Source organism: Hippopotamus amphibius, chromosome 2 (genome assembly GCF_030028045.1).
Source record: "Hippopotamus amphibius kiboko isolate mHipAmp2 chromosome 2, mHipAmp2.hap2, whole genome shotgun sequence".
NCBI classification, from domain to species: domain Eukaryota; kingdom Metazoa; phylum Chordata; class Mammalia; order Artiodactyla; family Hippopotamidae; genus Hippopotamus; species Hippopotamus amphibius.
Genome location: NC_080187.1, coordinates 132255846 through 132272206, shown reverse-complemented (window position 1 = coordinate 132272206; position 16361 = coordinate 132255846). Strand labels below are relative to the sequence as shown.

At 47.2% G+C, this 16361-nt stretch overlaps 1 protein-coding gene across 3 annotated transcripts in view; it reads right to left on the bottom strand.

The window, feature by feature from the left end:
• Positions 1–16361, bottom strand: part of IGF1R (insulin like growth factor 1 receptor) — a 288185-nt gene that overhangs the window by 16843 nt on the left and 254981 nt on the right. For 2 of the 3 annotated variants that reach the window (XM_057723851.1, XM_057723852.1), the window contains exons 14-19: positions 15206–15308; positions 14053–14123; positions 10082–10311; positions 9710–9820; positions 6101–6260; positions 3097–3226 (exon numbers count right to left, since the gene is read on the bottom strand). In XM_057723851.1, coding sequence (XP_057579834.1) covers positions 3097–3226; positions 6101–6260; positions 9710–9820; positions 10082–10311; positions 14053–14123; positions 15206–15308 — 805 coding nt within the window. Of the gene's footprint in view, positions 1–3096; positions 3227–6100; positions 6261–6316; positions 6442–9709; positions 9821–10081; positions 10312–14052; positions 14124–15205; positions 15309–16361 lie in introns of those variants that run through there. The other variant, XM_057723853.1, reaches the window with a different exon arrangement.

Genomic DNA, 16361 nt, shown 5'->3' with positions numbered 1-16361 from the left:
CCTGTTCTCCACAAGACTTCATCTCTCAGGGACAAGGACTGTGTCTCTAAGCGCCCTGCTCTTGCACACGCTGAGCACTGTGCCTGGGCCACGCCAAGTCCTCCCGATCACACGTTGCTGACGGAGCCAGCTGTCCACAAAGGTTTTCCCCGGAACAACTCTGGTTTGATGTCAGTGTCACCTGTCAGTGAGGGCCACTCAGTGCTGCGGTCCAGGTGTCCTTCACAAGACGTAACTAGCTGGTTCAACCATTTTTCTGCCCCAAGGTATGGAGGTTAAGTACCTCCACCCAACACCAATGTGCCTCCACGTCATCACCAGTTGTCACAGGGGCCATTTAAGCACCTCCTGAGGTTCTGCAGACATCCCCAAACACATCTGACCTCACAGATGCAGCAGCCAAAGCCCACAGATGCCCCATGGTTTGACCAAGGCCACACAGCCAGAGACACTGAGAAATGTGCAACACCTGAATGTTTTTCGGAGCAGGTCATTTACAATGTGGCACTAGCAATTCATGCCTCACGCAAAACCAAGCCTTGAATTTTGTGGATTTAATCTTTAAACATCAGACAAATGCCTCTGTGTGAAGTTCTTTCTAATTACATGCATTGGGGTTGTCTTCCCCAAGTAAAGGACAACTTAGTTTGAGTCTCACCTCAACTCCAGTGCTGGTTAGGTCCACATTCAATAATTACACCTCCTCACACCAGGATGGACTCTGTCAATGTCCCACCCACCAGCAAATCGAAACCTACAGAAATATCCACATTACCTGCTGATGTGAATTCGCCACTGAAGAACCAAATAACTCCAGGAGAGAGCAACCAGCCCCAGATACTTGTGGCTATTTGGAAAGCTTCTCAGTAAGTCAAGAAATGAAGACTGTCGTAGGGCAATTTGGTTGCCCAGAAAGGGAACATACCTTCAAGCTGTGGGTCCCGCCTCCCCAGCCCTCTGCCTGCTTTCCTCCATGCCTGGAGGGCGTGCCTGTGTCTTCTAACCCAAAGGAACCATTTGCAGGGACACAGTGCTACAAGGGAACTACAGGAGGAACAAGGACAGTGCCCAAGGGCCTGGGAATAATGTCTCCAAGGATAGTAGGAAAACCTAAAGTTACTCCAACTAGAGACAAGAGAGCACTTCCTTGTGATCCAAGGCCTGTCTTATCAAAAACAGCGCAGGCTGTGCAACCAAGGGCCAATGGGGTGTCAACAGAGGCTCCTTAAGCACAGCATGAGAGAGACCTGCAAAACCCAAGGCAGTCTTAAGGATTAGGGATATCTGTCTTTGTGAAAGAGGAATTAGCAGTCCCTGGAAATATGTGAGCAGAAGCTCAAAAACCAGCTGTCAAAGATGCTGGACGTGGGCTTTGGGGACTGGTCCTGACCTCAGAATACCTTCCAACCTTAAAATTCTAGGATATCTTCTGCAAAGTCAGATACAATTCTCTGTGTTTCTTTCTAGGCTTTAACTATTTAGGAATGACTGTTGTGTGCCACTGAACACACTCAAAAATGATTTTCACTCCTTCCAGAGGGAGCACTCTGGATCCATGGCGGCTGAGAAGCCTTCCGTATTCCCCATCGCCTGGCCTATCCACCTTGCCAGCGTTATCCTCCAAGGCTGTGTTAAAAAAAAACCAAAAACCAAACGAAAGCACTGTCAAGGCCCGAACATCGAATGGAATGAATATGAAATCCCTACTCTTGTTTATATATATATTTTTCTTATTTGTTCATAACGTCTAAGTCATCAAATGGGAGAAACATGGCAATGAACCCCCTTTAAGTCCCTTTGCTGCTGCTTTTTGCAATGGCTGGTAACCAGAACCTGGTAAACCTAGCCTGTGAGATATTAACAACTCCAGTTTTATCTTCCTGCCCTGCCTCTGTTTTCCCTGGCTCTAGTGGTTTTCTATTTTACTGCACTGTAAAGCTGACCTCAAAGTTATTGGAAGCATGGATTCTAGAATAAACAGATGCAGGCATGGACCCAGGCCTGTCCTCTCCCCATCATCTCTGTATCTAAAAATGGTGTTGAGCACTTTGATTTGACTGTGAAGAGAGAACCATCCTGAACAGGCTGATTGCAAAACAGATCTCATCCTTGAGCTCAAGAAGCAATCATGCTTTGCTGGGTCATATTCAAATGCTATTTCCAATGTGCACCTGTCTTCAGAATAGGATCCAAGGCCCTTGAACTGTGAAAGGTTCACGAGGTTAAAACAAAAAAAATGATGTCAGTCAGTATTTAAATAGCTCCTCTATGTGGTCATCCCGACAGCTGGAGTAAACAACCCCCATGTCTGTAACACATCAGCAATGGGATCTCCCGAGAGGACAGCCAAGAAACTAGCTGACGTTCTAGAAGGCAGACGTGCCAGGGCCTTCGCCTGCCAAGAACCTCAGTCGTGTTTTAGGACCTGACCACCTCTCCACAGCGCTGCTGCGGAGCTGCAATAAACAATACTCATGGGAGGCCTCCGCACCCTCAGCTGACGTGCTTTCTCCCCCGACATACATCCACGACTAAGGGAGGCAGTCTGCTTTCCATCCCATCCCTGGGTCAACAATGATGGGTGCCCACTGGAAGAGGACAGACAGCAGATGGGACTCATAGGAAAACACATCAAGACTCATAAGCTTTGGGTCTAAAATAAGCAACGTTTGCAATCAGAAGGTTTCATTAGGTGAAGCAACCCCTACCCGCCCGCCCCCACCACCCGCCCCCCCCCCCCCGCCCCCCGCCCCCCGCCCCACGGCGTATCTATTTATTGCGAATGAAAAGGAGAGAAGGCAGGCAGGGAAGAAGCAGAAAGAGGTGAAGCTTTCCGACTCGTCTTCATGTCCCAGCCCCTGGAGCTACGTCTCCAGGCCTCCCAACCACTTGGTGATCAGCTAAGCACGGAAAGAAACATCGCTCCCGCAAATTCTTTACATTCCACAAGGGCCCATGGACAACAGGAACACATCAGTGATGAGCGGGCGGCCCACATCGCACGTAGCCAAAGCTGGAAACGGCAACAAGGAACAGAAAACAGGAGGAGAGGAAAGGACACGTGGGGACTGGCGTTACAGGAAAGGCCTCCCGTACCAGACGTCAGAGTGCGTGGTGAAGACTCCATCCTTGAGGGACTCGGGGGACATCCAGCGCACAGGCAGCAGTCCCTTCCCCCCCTTCCGGTAATAGTCGGTCTCATAGATGTCTCTCGTCATCCCAAAATCTGTGAGGAGGAGAGACGGCACGAGAGTTACCCAGTGTGAGCGCTGTCAGGGGAGAGGCAAAGAGCTACAAGGTCTCAGAGCGGGCCTGGTGCCCGTGGCCAGGTCCAAGGAAACTCACTTTAGGGAGGCCAATATCCGGGCTGCCGAGTGATGAGGCAGAAACGGTAAGGGAGGACCGGCGAGTCACACGGCAAGCAAACGCCCAGAAATCTCTGCCTTTAAATATATTTATAACGTGATTCTTTTAAAAAGGTAGCTCCCTCATTGCATTTAAAATGAGAGGCACCTTACAAATCATCAGGACCCATCATCAGGAAAATATGTACGGCGTAGAGCAAAGGTCATTTATACGTGGTTTAAAAAAATGATCCAATAACCAGGAGCACGTTGACTTTTATTTACTTGGTAGCACTGCCTCATTATCAGAGGAAAGAAAGTAGTTTCACCGTCTAATAAAGGGGAAAATATTGAGAGTACCAATTCACGATGAAAACAGTACACAGTAAGATGCCTAAGAGGCTGCTTGCTAGGCCTCTGAAGCTATTACTCGATAATGTTTTTCAACATAATACTCCCACTCATTTTTGAAAATGTCTTCCATTTTCCATGTCTCTAGAAGATGTCACATAATTATGTTTGATGGCAGGCTTGCTTTATAACCCTAAATTATTGCTTCTTTGTTAGATTTTGATTTTCCACTCAATCATGTAACCTTTCTTACAGAGACTCTTCCATTCTCCTTCCCAGGAGAAAGGACTGCTTTCCTCTTTACAATATTCATTTATGTCTGTAACTCTGCCACAGAGGTAAGGCTGCAAAGCAAACATGGAGAGCAAAGTTCCTTGGACATTAACCAACACAACTTCCTTGTACTACCTGAGGGCCGTCAAACTGCCTCTGGTAAAACTGTTTGTCATGTTTGTAATCCATGAGACACCGGGCATTAGAAAAACATTTTTGAACCCTAGTGAAGAATAAAAATGAAGTGCTAAAGTCTTACCTCCAAATTAATACAGTGACATGCAAATTAGAGGATTTGCTTTTACTTGCACGACAAGGAAAAAAAAGAAATCCCAGAAAAAGAGCACCGACTATTTCTTCCTTAACCCAAAAGAAACATTTCAAGTTTTAGGAAGAAAAAACATGAGTACAAAGAAAATGTCACTATAAATATGCCACATGGTTAAATAGCAAATAGAGTCCTTGCTGATTTGGACTTCCAATGCTAAGTGGCACAAAAAATGGCTCTCCCACTGTGAGTGCGAGCAGGGCAGTGAAGGGGCAGGAACTAGTTAGACCACAGGGACTAACGTTTCCAAGGGCCTGCCCCATGGCGGTGTGTCCGTGCCTGGAGCTTTCCTGCATCTAGTCCTTCCCAGCATCTCGTGGCTCTCTTACAGCATCATCCCCATGTCAGCGGTAAGAAGCTGAGGCTCACAGAACTTAAGACACTTGCCCCAAGCCTCGCATCTGTTAGTGGCAGAACTGGGATTTAGTTTAGTTAGTGGCTGCCTGGCTCCACGCTGAGGAGGGGAAGCTGGTTGGCATCCCCATGGGAACCATCTGAGTTCCCACTGAGAAGGGAGGGGAGGGGGTGGGGTGCACAGAGGAAGTCCAGGCAGCAACCAGAGGGACTCTTCCCTGGCAGCCCCGGAACAGGACAGCCTCTCAGACTTTCAGGGGCATCAAATGTGCAGAGGCCTCAAAGGGTCAAAACCAGGGGCGCACGGAGTACCCAGTGGCTGAGGGTATCTGCTCTAGGATATGGCTCCAGCCATCACCTCTAGCTCCTACAAATGAAAGATAAAGACACCTATCCCTACTCGGGAAATCATTCTAGAGGGGACACATTGCTCACCAAAGGCCCAAAATATTTATTCATTCAAAATCATTGCTAAAACAACAACAACAAAACAAACAAACAAAAAATGCTAAAGGAAGGTGAGCACTTCACTTCCAGGACGGACAGTTCAAGAACTAGACAAAGAGGTTCACTTTAAATAGTTTTTGGATGTAAAGTCTTCCTGCAGCTTCTCAGGATAAATATTTAGCCTTTTTCTGAACCATCAGCATCTCACGGTGGGAAGAGCAGGTGGTCCCCGAACAGCCCTGACGCTGTATGTGTTTTTATCAGGCGGGTTCAAGGACCAAAGCAAAAAAACAAACCTAAAAGCTGAAACAGATTGCTAACCAGTGATCAGACGTGTAATCCACGCCCCTTTTCTGGTGTTACAGGGGGTGGCGGTAACCAGGGGTCTAAGGAGCAGGCTGGGTAGCAAACACGTAAGGCTTACCATGAAGGTCAAGAGCTCAGAGGTTGATCAGCTCGGATGTGAACCCCAGAAAGCAGTGGCCTCCCCTCACCTGAGGTATGACCGCCTCCCTGTCACCACTCCTGCTCTGTGCATGGGCGTCACCACAGGGGACTTCAGCTCTGAGAAAACTCCACGGACCCCTGGTGGTTGTGGGGCACACAACGTTCCTCGTAAGCTAGAAAACTGGAGGACAGACTGGTAGTTTGCATGGCGACGTTTAGGCCCAAGTCAGAAGCATCTGAGGACGTCATCTCAACTATTTTCGGAACCAATGCTTAGAACTGTTCTGCCACAAAACGCCTCCAATGCCAGCGGAGGCAACCTCAGGGCCAGCCCCTGCCCACTGCCTGGACCGCGGCGCCCGTGCGCCACCAGGATTAGAGCCAGCCTGGCTGGGGTTGTGACTATCGACTGGACACAAGCACATTATTCCCAAGAGTAAGACTGCAGTCATGGGATGCACTGGAAAATCTCTCCACAGGCGGGCTGATGCCCACTTGGTCCCTAAAACACGTGCGCGTTTAGCTCTTGCCCAGATCTGGAAAGCTAAGGACACACCTCCGATTTTGACTGTGAAATCTTCGGCCACCATGCAGTTCCGGGCCGCGAGGTCTCTGTGGACAAACTTATTGGCGTTGAGGTATGCCATGCCGTCTGCAATCTCTCCAGCCATCTGGATCATCTTGCTTAGGCTGGGAGGTGCTAGGACTGGATTATTCTGTTGGCAATTAAAAAAAAAAAAATCCACGTGAGAATTTAGGAATTTTTCCCATCCCGTGTTCTTTCAGGGTTTGCAAATTCACCTTTGCTCAATCTCAGCACCACAGGTCATTCTGCTAAGAAACCAAGGCTGGCTCAGAAGGAGGTCATGGTGCTTGCCCTCTGACCACATCACAGAGCTGAAGAGAGAAGCACCTATTAGCACAACTTGGGGCCAGTATCTTTGATTTGGGGTGGGGCCAACATCATTTAAAGTGAAACCAGCAATGTTTGATATGAAGAATTCTGTATACTCAAATTCCAATAAGTCTATGTGTTCCCTTTATTTCTACCATCCAAGTCTGTACAGGGAAAAGGAGGGAGAGGACGTTACAAAGGCCATGTGGAAATGCGCAAACAGGTTTCCCGCATGGACACCAGATGTATTATTTCCCGTGTTAGCTTTATTATAAATTATTTAATCCTTTTCTTTCCTTTCAACTCTCTTCTGAAGTACAGAAATATCAAGATTACTCTGTTCACCTTACAGAGTAGCATTCCTTGGATTACTATTTTCTGTGAGTGCTAAGGAAAGCAAGTCCTTGATAGTTCATTTCAGTCCAGTGGAAGCTTATTCTGGATGGGACCAGTGTCCAACAGTGACAAGTAACATGGATAAACACTTTCCTCTTTGCAAAGGAGGGCAACATACTGCCTTTGGAGTTGAGAAGAAATACCCCCAAATCATAATAAATCCATTTAGATAAGTTTTATGTAAAATGTGTGTCTAAGTGTCTTTATCCTAGAAGAATGTGTAGATACCAATCAGCACCCCCAGTTTAGATGCTGACCTCCTCTTGCTTGTGTGAGTTCAACAGACTTTACCTGGGTTTCCCTGACTGCAGGGCATCTCTCACAAGATGGCAAAGCCATCCTGCTCTAACAGGCCCCACACATCCCCTTCGCAGCTCAAACCCTGGCCCATGGGAAGAGTGTGTCTGGGCTTTAGGATCAGACCATCTGGGCTCCTGCTTGGGCTCTTTCACACGGGGTCAAGGTGGGGTCACTGCTGGGAGGATGACCTGGGACCATGCGTGGCAAGTACCCATCAGTGCCTGGCCATGGTCCATGCCCTGGGGATGCTGGCTTTGCCCAGTGAGGTGCTAGTTTCTGCCCCAAAGCTGGCTTCTAGAAGCAGTGTAACAAGTCTACAAGTACTTGTGCATTGATTCCCTACATTTGAATTCTGAAGCTTCTATCAGGACTGTCTGTGGTGATTTAAAAATCCCCTAGAAGCAGTGTAACAAGTCTACAAGTATTTGTGCATTGATTCCCTACATTTGAATTCTGAAGCTTCTATCAGGACTGTCTGTGGTGATTTAAAAATCCCCATCACCGAGTAGCCTGGGGAAGTGACGTGATAACCGAAACCACCCCTTTCCTTTACAAAGGGGGCTTGTTTAGACGAGTCTTTCCTTTTAACCTCTTCAGGGCCTTAGATATGCATGGTACACTAGGAAATTGGCAGGTAAAATGTTAAGTTTAGCTCAGAATACTTAAGTCGTGGAGTATTAACTTAGAGGCTTACTAGATGTGGCCATTCATAATTAATATGAAAAACAGAATCAAAAAAGGAACCCAATTTTAAACACTGAGAGGGCTGACATTCTGTCAGTTCACGGTGCTAATACTCCCTTTCTTTCCAACATTTTAGAGAACAGAAGTCTTTAACTTGCTTAGAACTACTTAAGACGTGTACACACAAGCATCCACACCGAGGGAGGAAAATGAGCGCATCTTCACCGGGGTACACGCCAAGGAGAATGTAATGAAACCACAGGATGAGCATAGCATACATACTTTTACACTTGACATGGGTTAGAAAGAACAACTTTAAATCGGACAAATCTAAAAGCGGATTTTTGATCTGAGAAGGACTTCAACAGTCATCTTGTCCAACCCTCTTATTTTGCACATAAGGAAACCAAGGCCCAGAGCCTGAAGCAGCCCGCCTGAGGATGCAGATACCTAGCGGCAGAGCCAGGACTAGGGCTGTGTACTGAAAAGTTTTATTCTGTGCCTGACACTGGGGATGAAGGAGGTGAGTGCTTCAGACTTTTCAGAGGTGCCTTAAATGAATCTGATCAGAAACATATTGTCACATCTCCAGTCACCCAGCTGGTGAAGCTTTTCTCCTTCGTGCTGGCTCACGTGTTACAAAGTGAGCGGGGAAAAGGCACGAAGATCCAGGGGAGGTGGGGAGCTGGGGACCCACAGGCAGAGCAGAGGGTGGGCGTGTTGCAAACCGCCCTGCTCGTGGCCTCGGGCCACACCGGCCCGCCACCCTCGCAGGACCACACGCGTCTTCTGCTGTGAGTAAAGGAAGCCACGTGTGAGCAAGTGCAGCAAAAATGAAGGAAGTACTACTGGGGAAATGATTACGTTGCCAACTAAAAGAAGAAAACAAGAGACTAATCTCAAACAAAGAAAGGCTACAGACATGCAGAAAGGGTAGAGAGAGGGGAGGGTCCAAGGCGTACGAGCAGCCCCCCAGCTTCCTCAGCAGGCAGCAAGGTCAGGGTCCAGGTGAGGACGTGAGACCCACCGAGGCAGCCAAGTCAAAGGCAGAGGTTGCTGGTATTATTTCTAAGTATTCATCTCCCAGTTACCTCTTAGAACTACTCTCTCAGATGTCGTGCCGCCAAATGTTAAAAAGCGGGGTTCATGCTGCCGAAGGGGAGACAGACACCACAGGGACGACCCAGAGGCTTGTAACATAAATTAATATTTTTTTCGAGACGAGGCAGAGAAGCTCAAGCTTCAGAAGCTCAAGCAAGACACGGGCTTGGGAGGAAGCCTGAAACGTGGACACGGGGCTTGAGAAACGGGGGTCCCTCGGCTCCAAGGCGCAGACCACCCACAGGCGGGGCAGGGGTGCACGTGGGTGGGGGCTTGTGTGTGCATGGGTGTCTGTGCGCAGGGCTGGGAGGGAAGCCACCCCAGCACAGGAATCAAGTCCGCCTGACACTGAACTCTGACACGCACGGCCCTGAGCCACCCTGGGCCTGGGATGGACAGGGGAGCACAATGGGATCTGCCCGTCCAGGAGAGAAGGCGGCAGCGGAGACGCGCACTCCCGGCAGGGGTGGGGGCGGGAACGCCTCCGAGGAGGGAGCCGCGGGGACACAGCCTGTGGGTGGCAGTCAGGCAGAGACGGTGGCGGAGGAGGTGCCTGAGGGTGGAGGGGATGACGCAGCAGCAAAAGCACACAGGGGTTTGAGTAACAGGGTATCTGCGGACTCACAACAGATCCAGGTCTCTCTGTAGTCAGGACCTTCATATAAAGAACCGAGAACCAAGCATGCGGCAAGAAGAGTAAATGGATTTAAAGACACAGTATCTTCTGGAGGAAGGTTCTAAAGGAAAGGGAACAGATAACATGGGATGTGGGTGAAAATCAAAACTGACCTCCATTTCTGGCCTCAGAGACCGGAGATAACTTTTGAGGTCCCCCCGGGTCATCAGTTCCATGATGACCAGTGTCGGCTGGCCCTGGGACACCACGCCCAGCAAGCGCACCTGTGAGGAAGGACAGAGAGAAGGGCTCAGCGGGTGAGGGCTGCCCACTTCTGCAGCTCCCCTGCTGCTGGGGCCTGGCCCGGAGCAGAGCCCAGACAATGGGCCACTGGGGCTCACGGGCCAGCCCTGCATCACATCCAGAACCTTCGTATGCAGTGCCTAACGAACAGTGGGTTGATGGGGGGGAACCCTACAGAAGACAGGGCGAGACAGCAAACCCACAAGTGTGGCCCTGCCGACACGTGGGGGCCCCTCTCTTACCACGTGGTGACAGTTGAACTCCTTCATCACCGAGGCCTCGTTGAGAAACTCAATCCTCTCGCGCATGCTGGCGGCCTCGTTCACCGTCTTAATGGCCACCCTGGTCTCAGGTTCATCCTTGACCACGCCCTTGGCGACGCCTTCGTAAACCATCCCGAACGAGCCCTGCCCCAGCTCCCGGCTCATGGTGATCTTCTCCCGGGCGACCTCCCACTCGTCAGGCACATACACTGGGGAAGAAGAGGCCAGAACTGAAACAACACGCTTTGGGCAAACTCTGGGCTGAAGAAAGCAAGATGCCACTTCCTAGAGCCCACAGAGGAGAACGTCAGGAGACACAGGCTGTGAATTTCAGCAAGGCCGCTGTAGTGTCAAACACTAGAATTTCAAGTCCTCCAGGATTTCTAGATAATTCAAAGATAACAACAGCATACAAGAATCACAAAAGTCATCAGTTTGAGATGCTGCTATGAACACAGAATTCACACTGGATTTCAAAAAAATAATGTAAATATTTCAATAATTTTTATACTGACTGCAGATTAAAACTGGTAATGCTTTGGATATACTGAGTTAAAGAAAACATTATCAACATGTATTTCACCTGTTTTTCCTATTTTTTATGTGGCTACTAGAAAAATTTTAGGTTTCTTATGGGACTGGCATTGTATTTCCATTGGTAGCTCTGCTCTGCCCTTGCCAGAGACCCTGGGGTGATGAATGAGGTAGGAAGAAACTAAGCTTTGGCACCAAGAGGCATTCAAGGGTGACCGACAGGGAGGGACAGCTGACGGGCAGAAGGGTCTCCCCAGGGCTTGGGCCTGGGCTCTGTGGACTCAGGGACCTCCCACCACTGGGGTGAGGGGCTGGGGGTGGGGCTTGGTAGTGACTACGCTTGAATATGATTTCCTCTCCAGCCTATGCTTCTGGTCAGATTCAATCTAGTTTAAGAAAATAAACAAACAATTCTAGGCAGGAGGAAGGAGAAAGAAAGAAAGAGGGAAAGGAAGAAGGGAGGGAAGAAAGAAAGAAAACAGAAGATCCATCCTACCACTCTGATGGGTAGGTGAAAAGTAAAATAACATCACCCTGTTCCACTGCTCTGTCAGCAATGTCAATTACCATCATATTTTTAAATGCTGTGTGCTTACGTCCTTGCCTGAGAGGGGAGCCTCTGGCCTGCTCTGCTGGAGGAAAGAGGTGGCTCAGAAATGCAGAAGGCCTGAGCACCTGGGATGGGCATCTGTGTTTGATGTTAACTGTGGGCCTGCGGCTGGAGGTAAGAGAAGCAGCGGATTGACAGCTGTATTCCCACACCCCCGAGTCCCAGGTATTTACCTTTAAGTGATGTCTTAAAGCAAAGATGTCTACAAATTAGGCCCAGAAAATACCACCGATTTACACCTCTAAGGAATGTCCAATACGGACTATGCTAATCAATCTAGAATTTTCTTTCACATAACATTTTTGTATTTCTTAGTACATATGGATGTGTTCAGAAACTTCACAAGTGGAACTCCACCCTCCACATGGCTTAGACAGTTTACAGCCCTGAAGAGGGGGCTGATGCTTGCTTAGGAGACTATGCAAGACAACCCCGTAGATAAGACTCTTCCTGCTACCCCTCAGGAAGTATAAAGAGACACTGTCTATATCCATTTATCTCTGAAAACCCAGGCTTGCTTTTAATCAGAATTAACTATGTAGCACACCATGAAACACGGAGTTAAAACCAATCTCATTCATTCCCTGGGAGGTGGCTGAAGTCAACACTCACAATTCTTTCTCTCAATTCAACCCAATAGCTCTGACTTAGCCAGCAGTCCTAATAAGCTCTGCTAGGCAGTAGAGGTTTACGGTGTGTACAATGTTATCAGCGTCTCCCTGGAGGGGATTTTCAGTGTACTCTGGAGAACAGTGACATGCAGATTAGCTTTTGGAGAGAGGAGTTTTTAAAGCATTTTTGAATTGCAACGTCACCTTGTTGCCCCTTGAGGAAACTGGCTGTAAGATGCTTGTCAAAAGGCCGAATAAATTAAGTTCAAACAGGGTGACAGTCTTCCTACCTGTTGGCCTGGTGACAATAAGTGTTGCTTGTTTTGTTTTTAAAGAATCAAGACATATTATGAAAGTACTCTGGAAAGACACAAAATTCGAATTCAAATCGCCATTAGAGTCTGATATGATGGTATCTGTGCTCTCTCTAAACTTCCTGGATACCTCAGAGTCAATGCTACAAATCCCAATCTTCTATGCTTTAGTTCAAAGCCGAGCAGATTTTCTGCAGTAGTCTTACCCCCACACTGATAGAATGGGGAAGTGGCCTTGCATTTTCCTTATAAATTCCATTAAGTGTGTGATCATTCCTCACCTTACTTGATTAAAAAAGAACTGTTACTTATACAAACAATGCATAAAAATCGTCTTGCTTATTTGTTCTAAGGAAAAAAATCCTCTCCACAAGTAACTGCTCTTTTCAGTTTGGTGTGTATCCTTCCAGAATGTTCTCTGTGTCTTATACATACACACACACATATAGATGTGTAGGCGTGTGTATACATATATATGCACACACTTAAAAATCCAACTTTTTGAGACCTTATATAGAGAAGAATAATTATCCTACACTCCTTTCCTATTCAGGGGAGTCTGCTTTTGATTGGCTTTATTGTAAACACAATGTGAATTACAAATTATTAAAGAAATCACAGTAATAAAACTTTACACACTTATACAGTGCTTTTAAATTGTTTTCTCCTTTGGTCAGCATGAGCAATTAGAATAATCATGACTCTATTTCATGTCTCCTGCACACACACTTTCATTTCTGAAGCATAAGCGAGGCAAAGGCGTTTTCTACGCACTTATTTATTCACTTGACAAACCTGGTCCAGCTCCTCCTGGGGGCCAGCTTGCTGGCCTCCCCCACCCCAGGATCTCACAGTCTTTCCCCACAGCGACTGCATCACAGGTCAACAAGATGCCAGGGACTGCCTCACCCTGACTTCTCAGCTGCCTAGTTCTGTGACCTGGGTGAGTTTCTCCTCTGAGCCTCGTTACCCCATGGACAGAAAGATGAGCATCAGGAAACCCATCCTATGGGAATGCAAGGATCAGGACTTCCCTGGTGGCGCAGTGGTTAAGAATTCACCTGCCAATGCAGGGGACACGGGTTCAATTCCTACTCCAGGAAGATCCCACATGCAGCAGAGCAACTAAGCCCGTGCACCGCAACTACTGAGCCCATGCTCTGCAACTACTGAAGCCTGCATGCCTAGAGCCTGTGAACGCCCCTAGCAAAGTGCCAGTTGGTGGCACCCAATGACCAATGTCTCATCCCAACTTACTTCAAAAAGTTTGGATTTTGGCAAACTAGGAAGACAAGACAGCAAAAAAGGAAAAAAGAGCACAACCCAACCTCCAAGTCAGACCTTCTCATCCATTTAATTAAACGGCCTTCATGAGTTACTACACAGGGAACGTGAACAGGCTGTGAGGGTATGAATCGTAAGACCCCAGGCTTACGAGGGGATGAACAGAAAACCTCCACGATACAGAAAGCAGAGAAGCCATAGTGATCAAAGACGACTACAGCGACTTGAAACACAAGCTGCAACTAGTTTAAAAGGACTGTTTTGTCAGCTGCAGCGTATCTTCCACCTAGATGTTGACAATTATACAGCTTCTTTCATTCTAGCACAACATTTCAAGCAATTAAACGAATGGATTACTGTACTGGCCACATTCATCTCTGAAGCCCATTTTTCCTTGGGGCAGCCCAGACAGTCTCAGAATTTTTGACATATTCAGTGAACTGCTCAAAACTGTGGTTTAAAAAAAACATGTCAATGAAGACAGATCTGAGGCCAAAGGTACCTCAAAATAATGCACACCTCTTTCCCTGAGTTAGGAACACTCCCTAAAACTCCCGGCCTGGGACCCCAGGCAGTGACTACAGTTCAGAAGCTTACCATCAGCTGCGCTGAAGTACTCCGGATTCACAGAGGCATACAGCACTCCATTCCCCAGCCTGCTGTTGTTTCTGTAAAAAAGGATGAAATTTAGATTAGAAAAAAAAATCCCCACCCATTTCTGTATGTACTTTCATCTCTGTTGCCTCAGTTTTATTTGTTCTGATTCTTGAAGGGCCAGGAGGGGGTGGTGGAGGTACTGTCAGGACAGCTCCACCACACTTCCTAACACCTCTTTTGGCTTCTTCAGTGGCCTCAAATTAGATCTTTTTAAGAAACATTTGTTTCTGTTCCACTCCTGGGCATACACCCAGAGAACACCATAATTCAAAAAGACACATGCACTCCAATGTTCATTGCAGTCCTATTTACAACAGCCAGGACATGGAAGCAACCTAAATGTCCATCAACAGATGAATGGATAAAGAAGATGCGGTACATACATACAACGGAATATTACTCAGGTGTAAAAAGGAACGGTACTGGGACATTTGTAGAGTCATGGATGGACCTAGAGACTGTCATACGGAGTAAAGTGAGTCAGAGAAAAACAAATATCGTATATTAACACATATATGCGGAATATAGAAAAAAGGTACAGATCAACCGCTTTGCAAGGCAGAAATAGAGACACAGATGTAGAGAACAAACATATGGACACCAAGTGGGGAAAGTGGGGAGGGTTGGGGGGGAATGAATTGAATTGGGAGATTGTGATTGCCATATATACACTACCGATAAGAAAAAAAATACCAAATTGTACTCTCTAAATATATGCAGTTTATTGTATGTTAACTGTATCTGATTCAATAAAAGTTCTTTAAAAAAAACAACATTTGTTTCTCTACTTGGTTGGAAATTGAAAGGCTTATTTGGTGGACAGGGATAAAACATCATGTTTGGAAAAGCTTTGTATAAGCAGCGATATCTGTGATGGACAACTGGTGTGGGGAAGATCCAGACTCCAAAGAAAAAGGTTTTTTTTGTTGTTAAATCATTAGAAAATGTTCTCTTTTTCTGTGAAGAACATTTAATTGGAAAATCTGATCCAAAAGATATTTCCTCAAACTCCCCAAAAAGTTCATGTTAACTCAGGTTTAAATCAAGCCGGTCAGACACTGAAAGTGTCTGAACTCCTCACCAAGTCACTCACCTTTTCCTGTGGAAGACGTACAACATGATAACCAACCCTCCTACGATCAGCAGAACAGCAACCGGCAGAGCGATGATGAGATGGATGAAGTTTTCATACGTCGCTGCAGAAACAAGTGGGAAACGAGGAAATGTCACAAGGTGAACGAACCGTTCATGTCATTTGTTGACATTTAGCCGGAAGTATGAAAAAAAAAAACCCCTGAGAATTCCTTTACTGCCTATCTGGGAGTTCTGAAGGTAAACAGTATTGGACATAACAGCAAAAAACCAAAAAAGCAAAACCCTGAGTTGTTTGCAAAAAGATTAAATAAGTACAGACTGAGGAGCAGAATCATTCTTATTTTCAAAGCAGTGTTTTATGAGATAATAGTTCAAATGATGGATTCAAGTAAAATAATCTTTGTGTGCAGTTTGATGACTCTCAGTGGAACTGTATACATTTGCTAAAATAAAATGAATGCATTCTTACGTATATAGCGCTCAAGCTGTACTGACTTTTACCTGTCTTACAATTCCACAGACAATTCAAAAAAAAACACAAAAAGTAACTGGATGCCACCCCTTGCCAAAGCTGCTCTGAATTCTCCCCAAACAACAGAATCTATAGTTACAAGTAAGTGTGAGACCACAGAGCTCACACCTGCTCATCACCATCCTCAGCTCTTAGATGACAGATGCCAGGCTGCACACTGATCTACACACTTGAAAATTCTGCCGCACTCTGGCAATCAACTGCCCATAGGCAGCGTAACAACCAGACAAGTGGACTGCACATACTGCAAGGACGCAGGGAGGAAGGGAGAGGGCGAAGGGAGTCAGACGAAGCTTGCCAAGCACAGAGGATGGCTGGAAATGATACTGGAGAGAAATCAGGGCCGGCTCCCAAGGGGCCTCATCCAAGCTAAGCAGTTTGAACGTCATTCTGTAGATGAAGAGGAACCGATGAGAGCTCTCCAGCCCCGGTGGGATTTGTGTGGGCAGAGATGGCTGTGAACTGGTGGGATCTGTGTGGGCAGAGATGGCTGTGCCGGAGGACAGCCTGGAGGGGCTGGCAGTGGGGAGGAGACCCTGCCCTGTCTGGGGGAGTGGGGGGCGGGGAGGGCCTGGGCATGTTCTGCATCCCCCAGCTCAGAACCTCATCAAGGAATCACTGC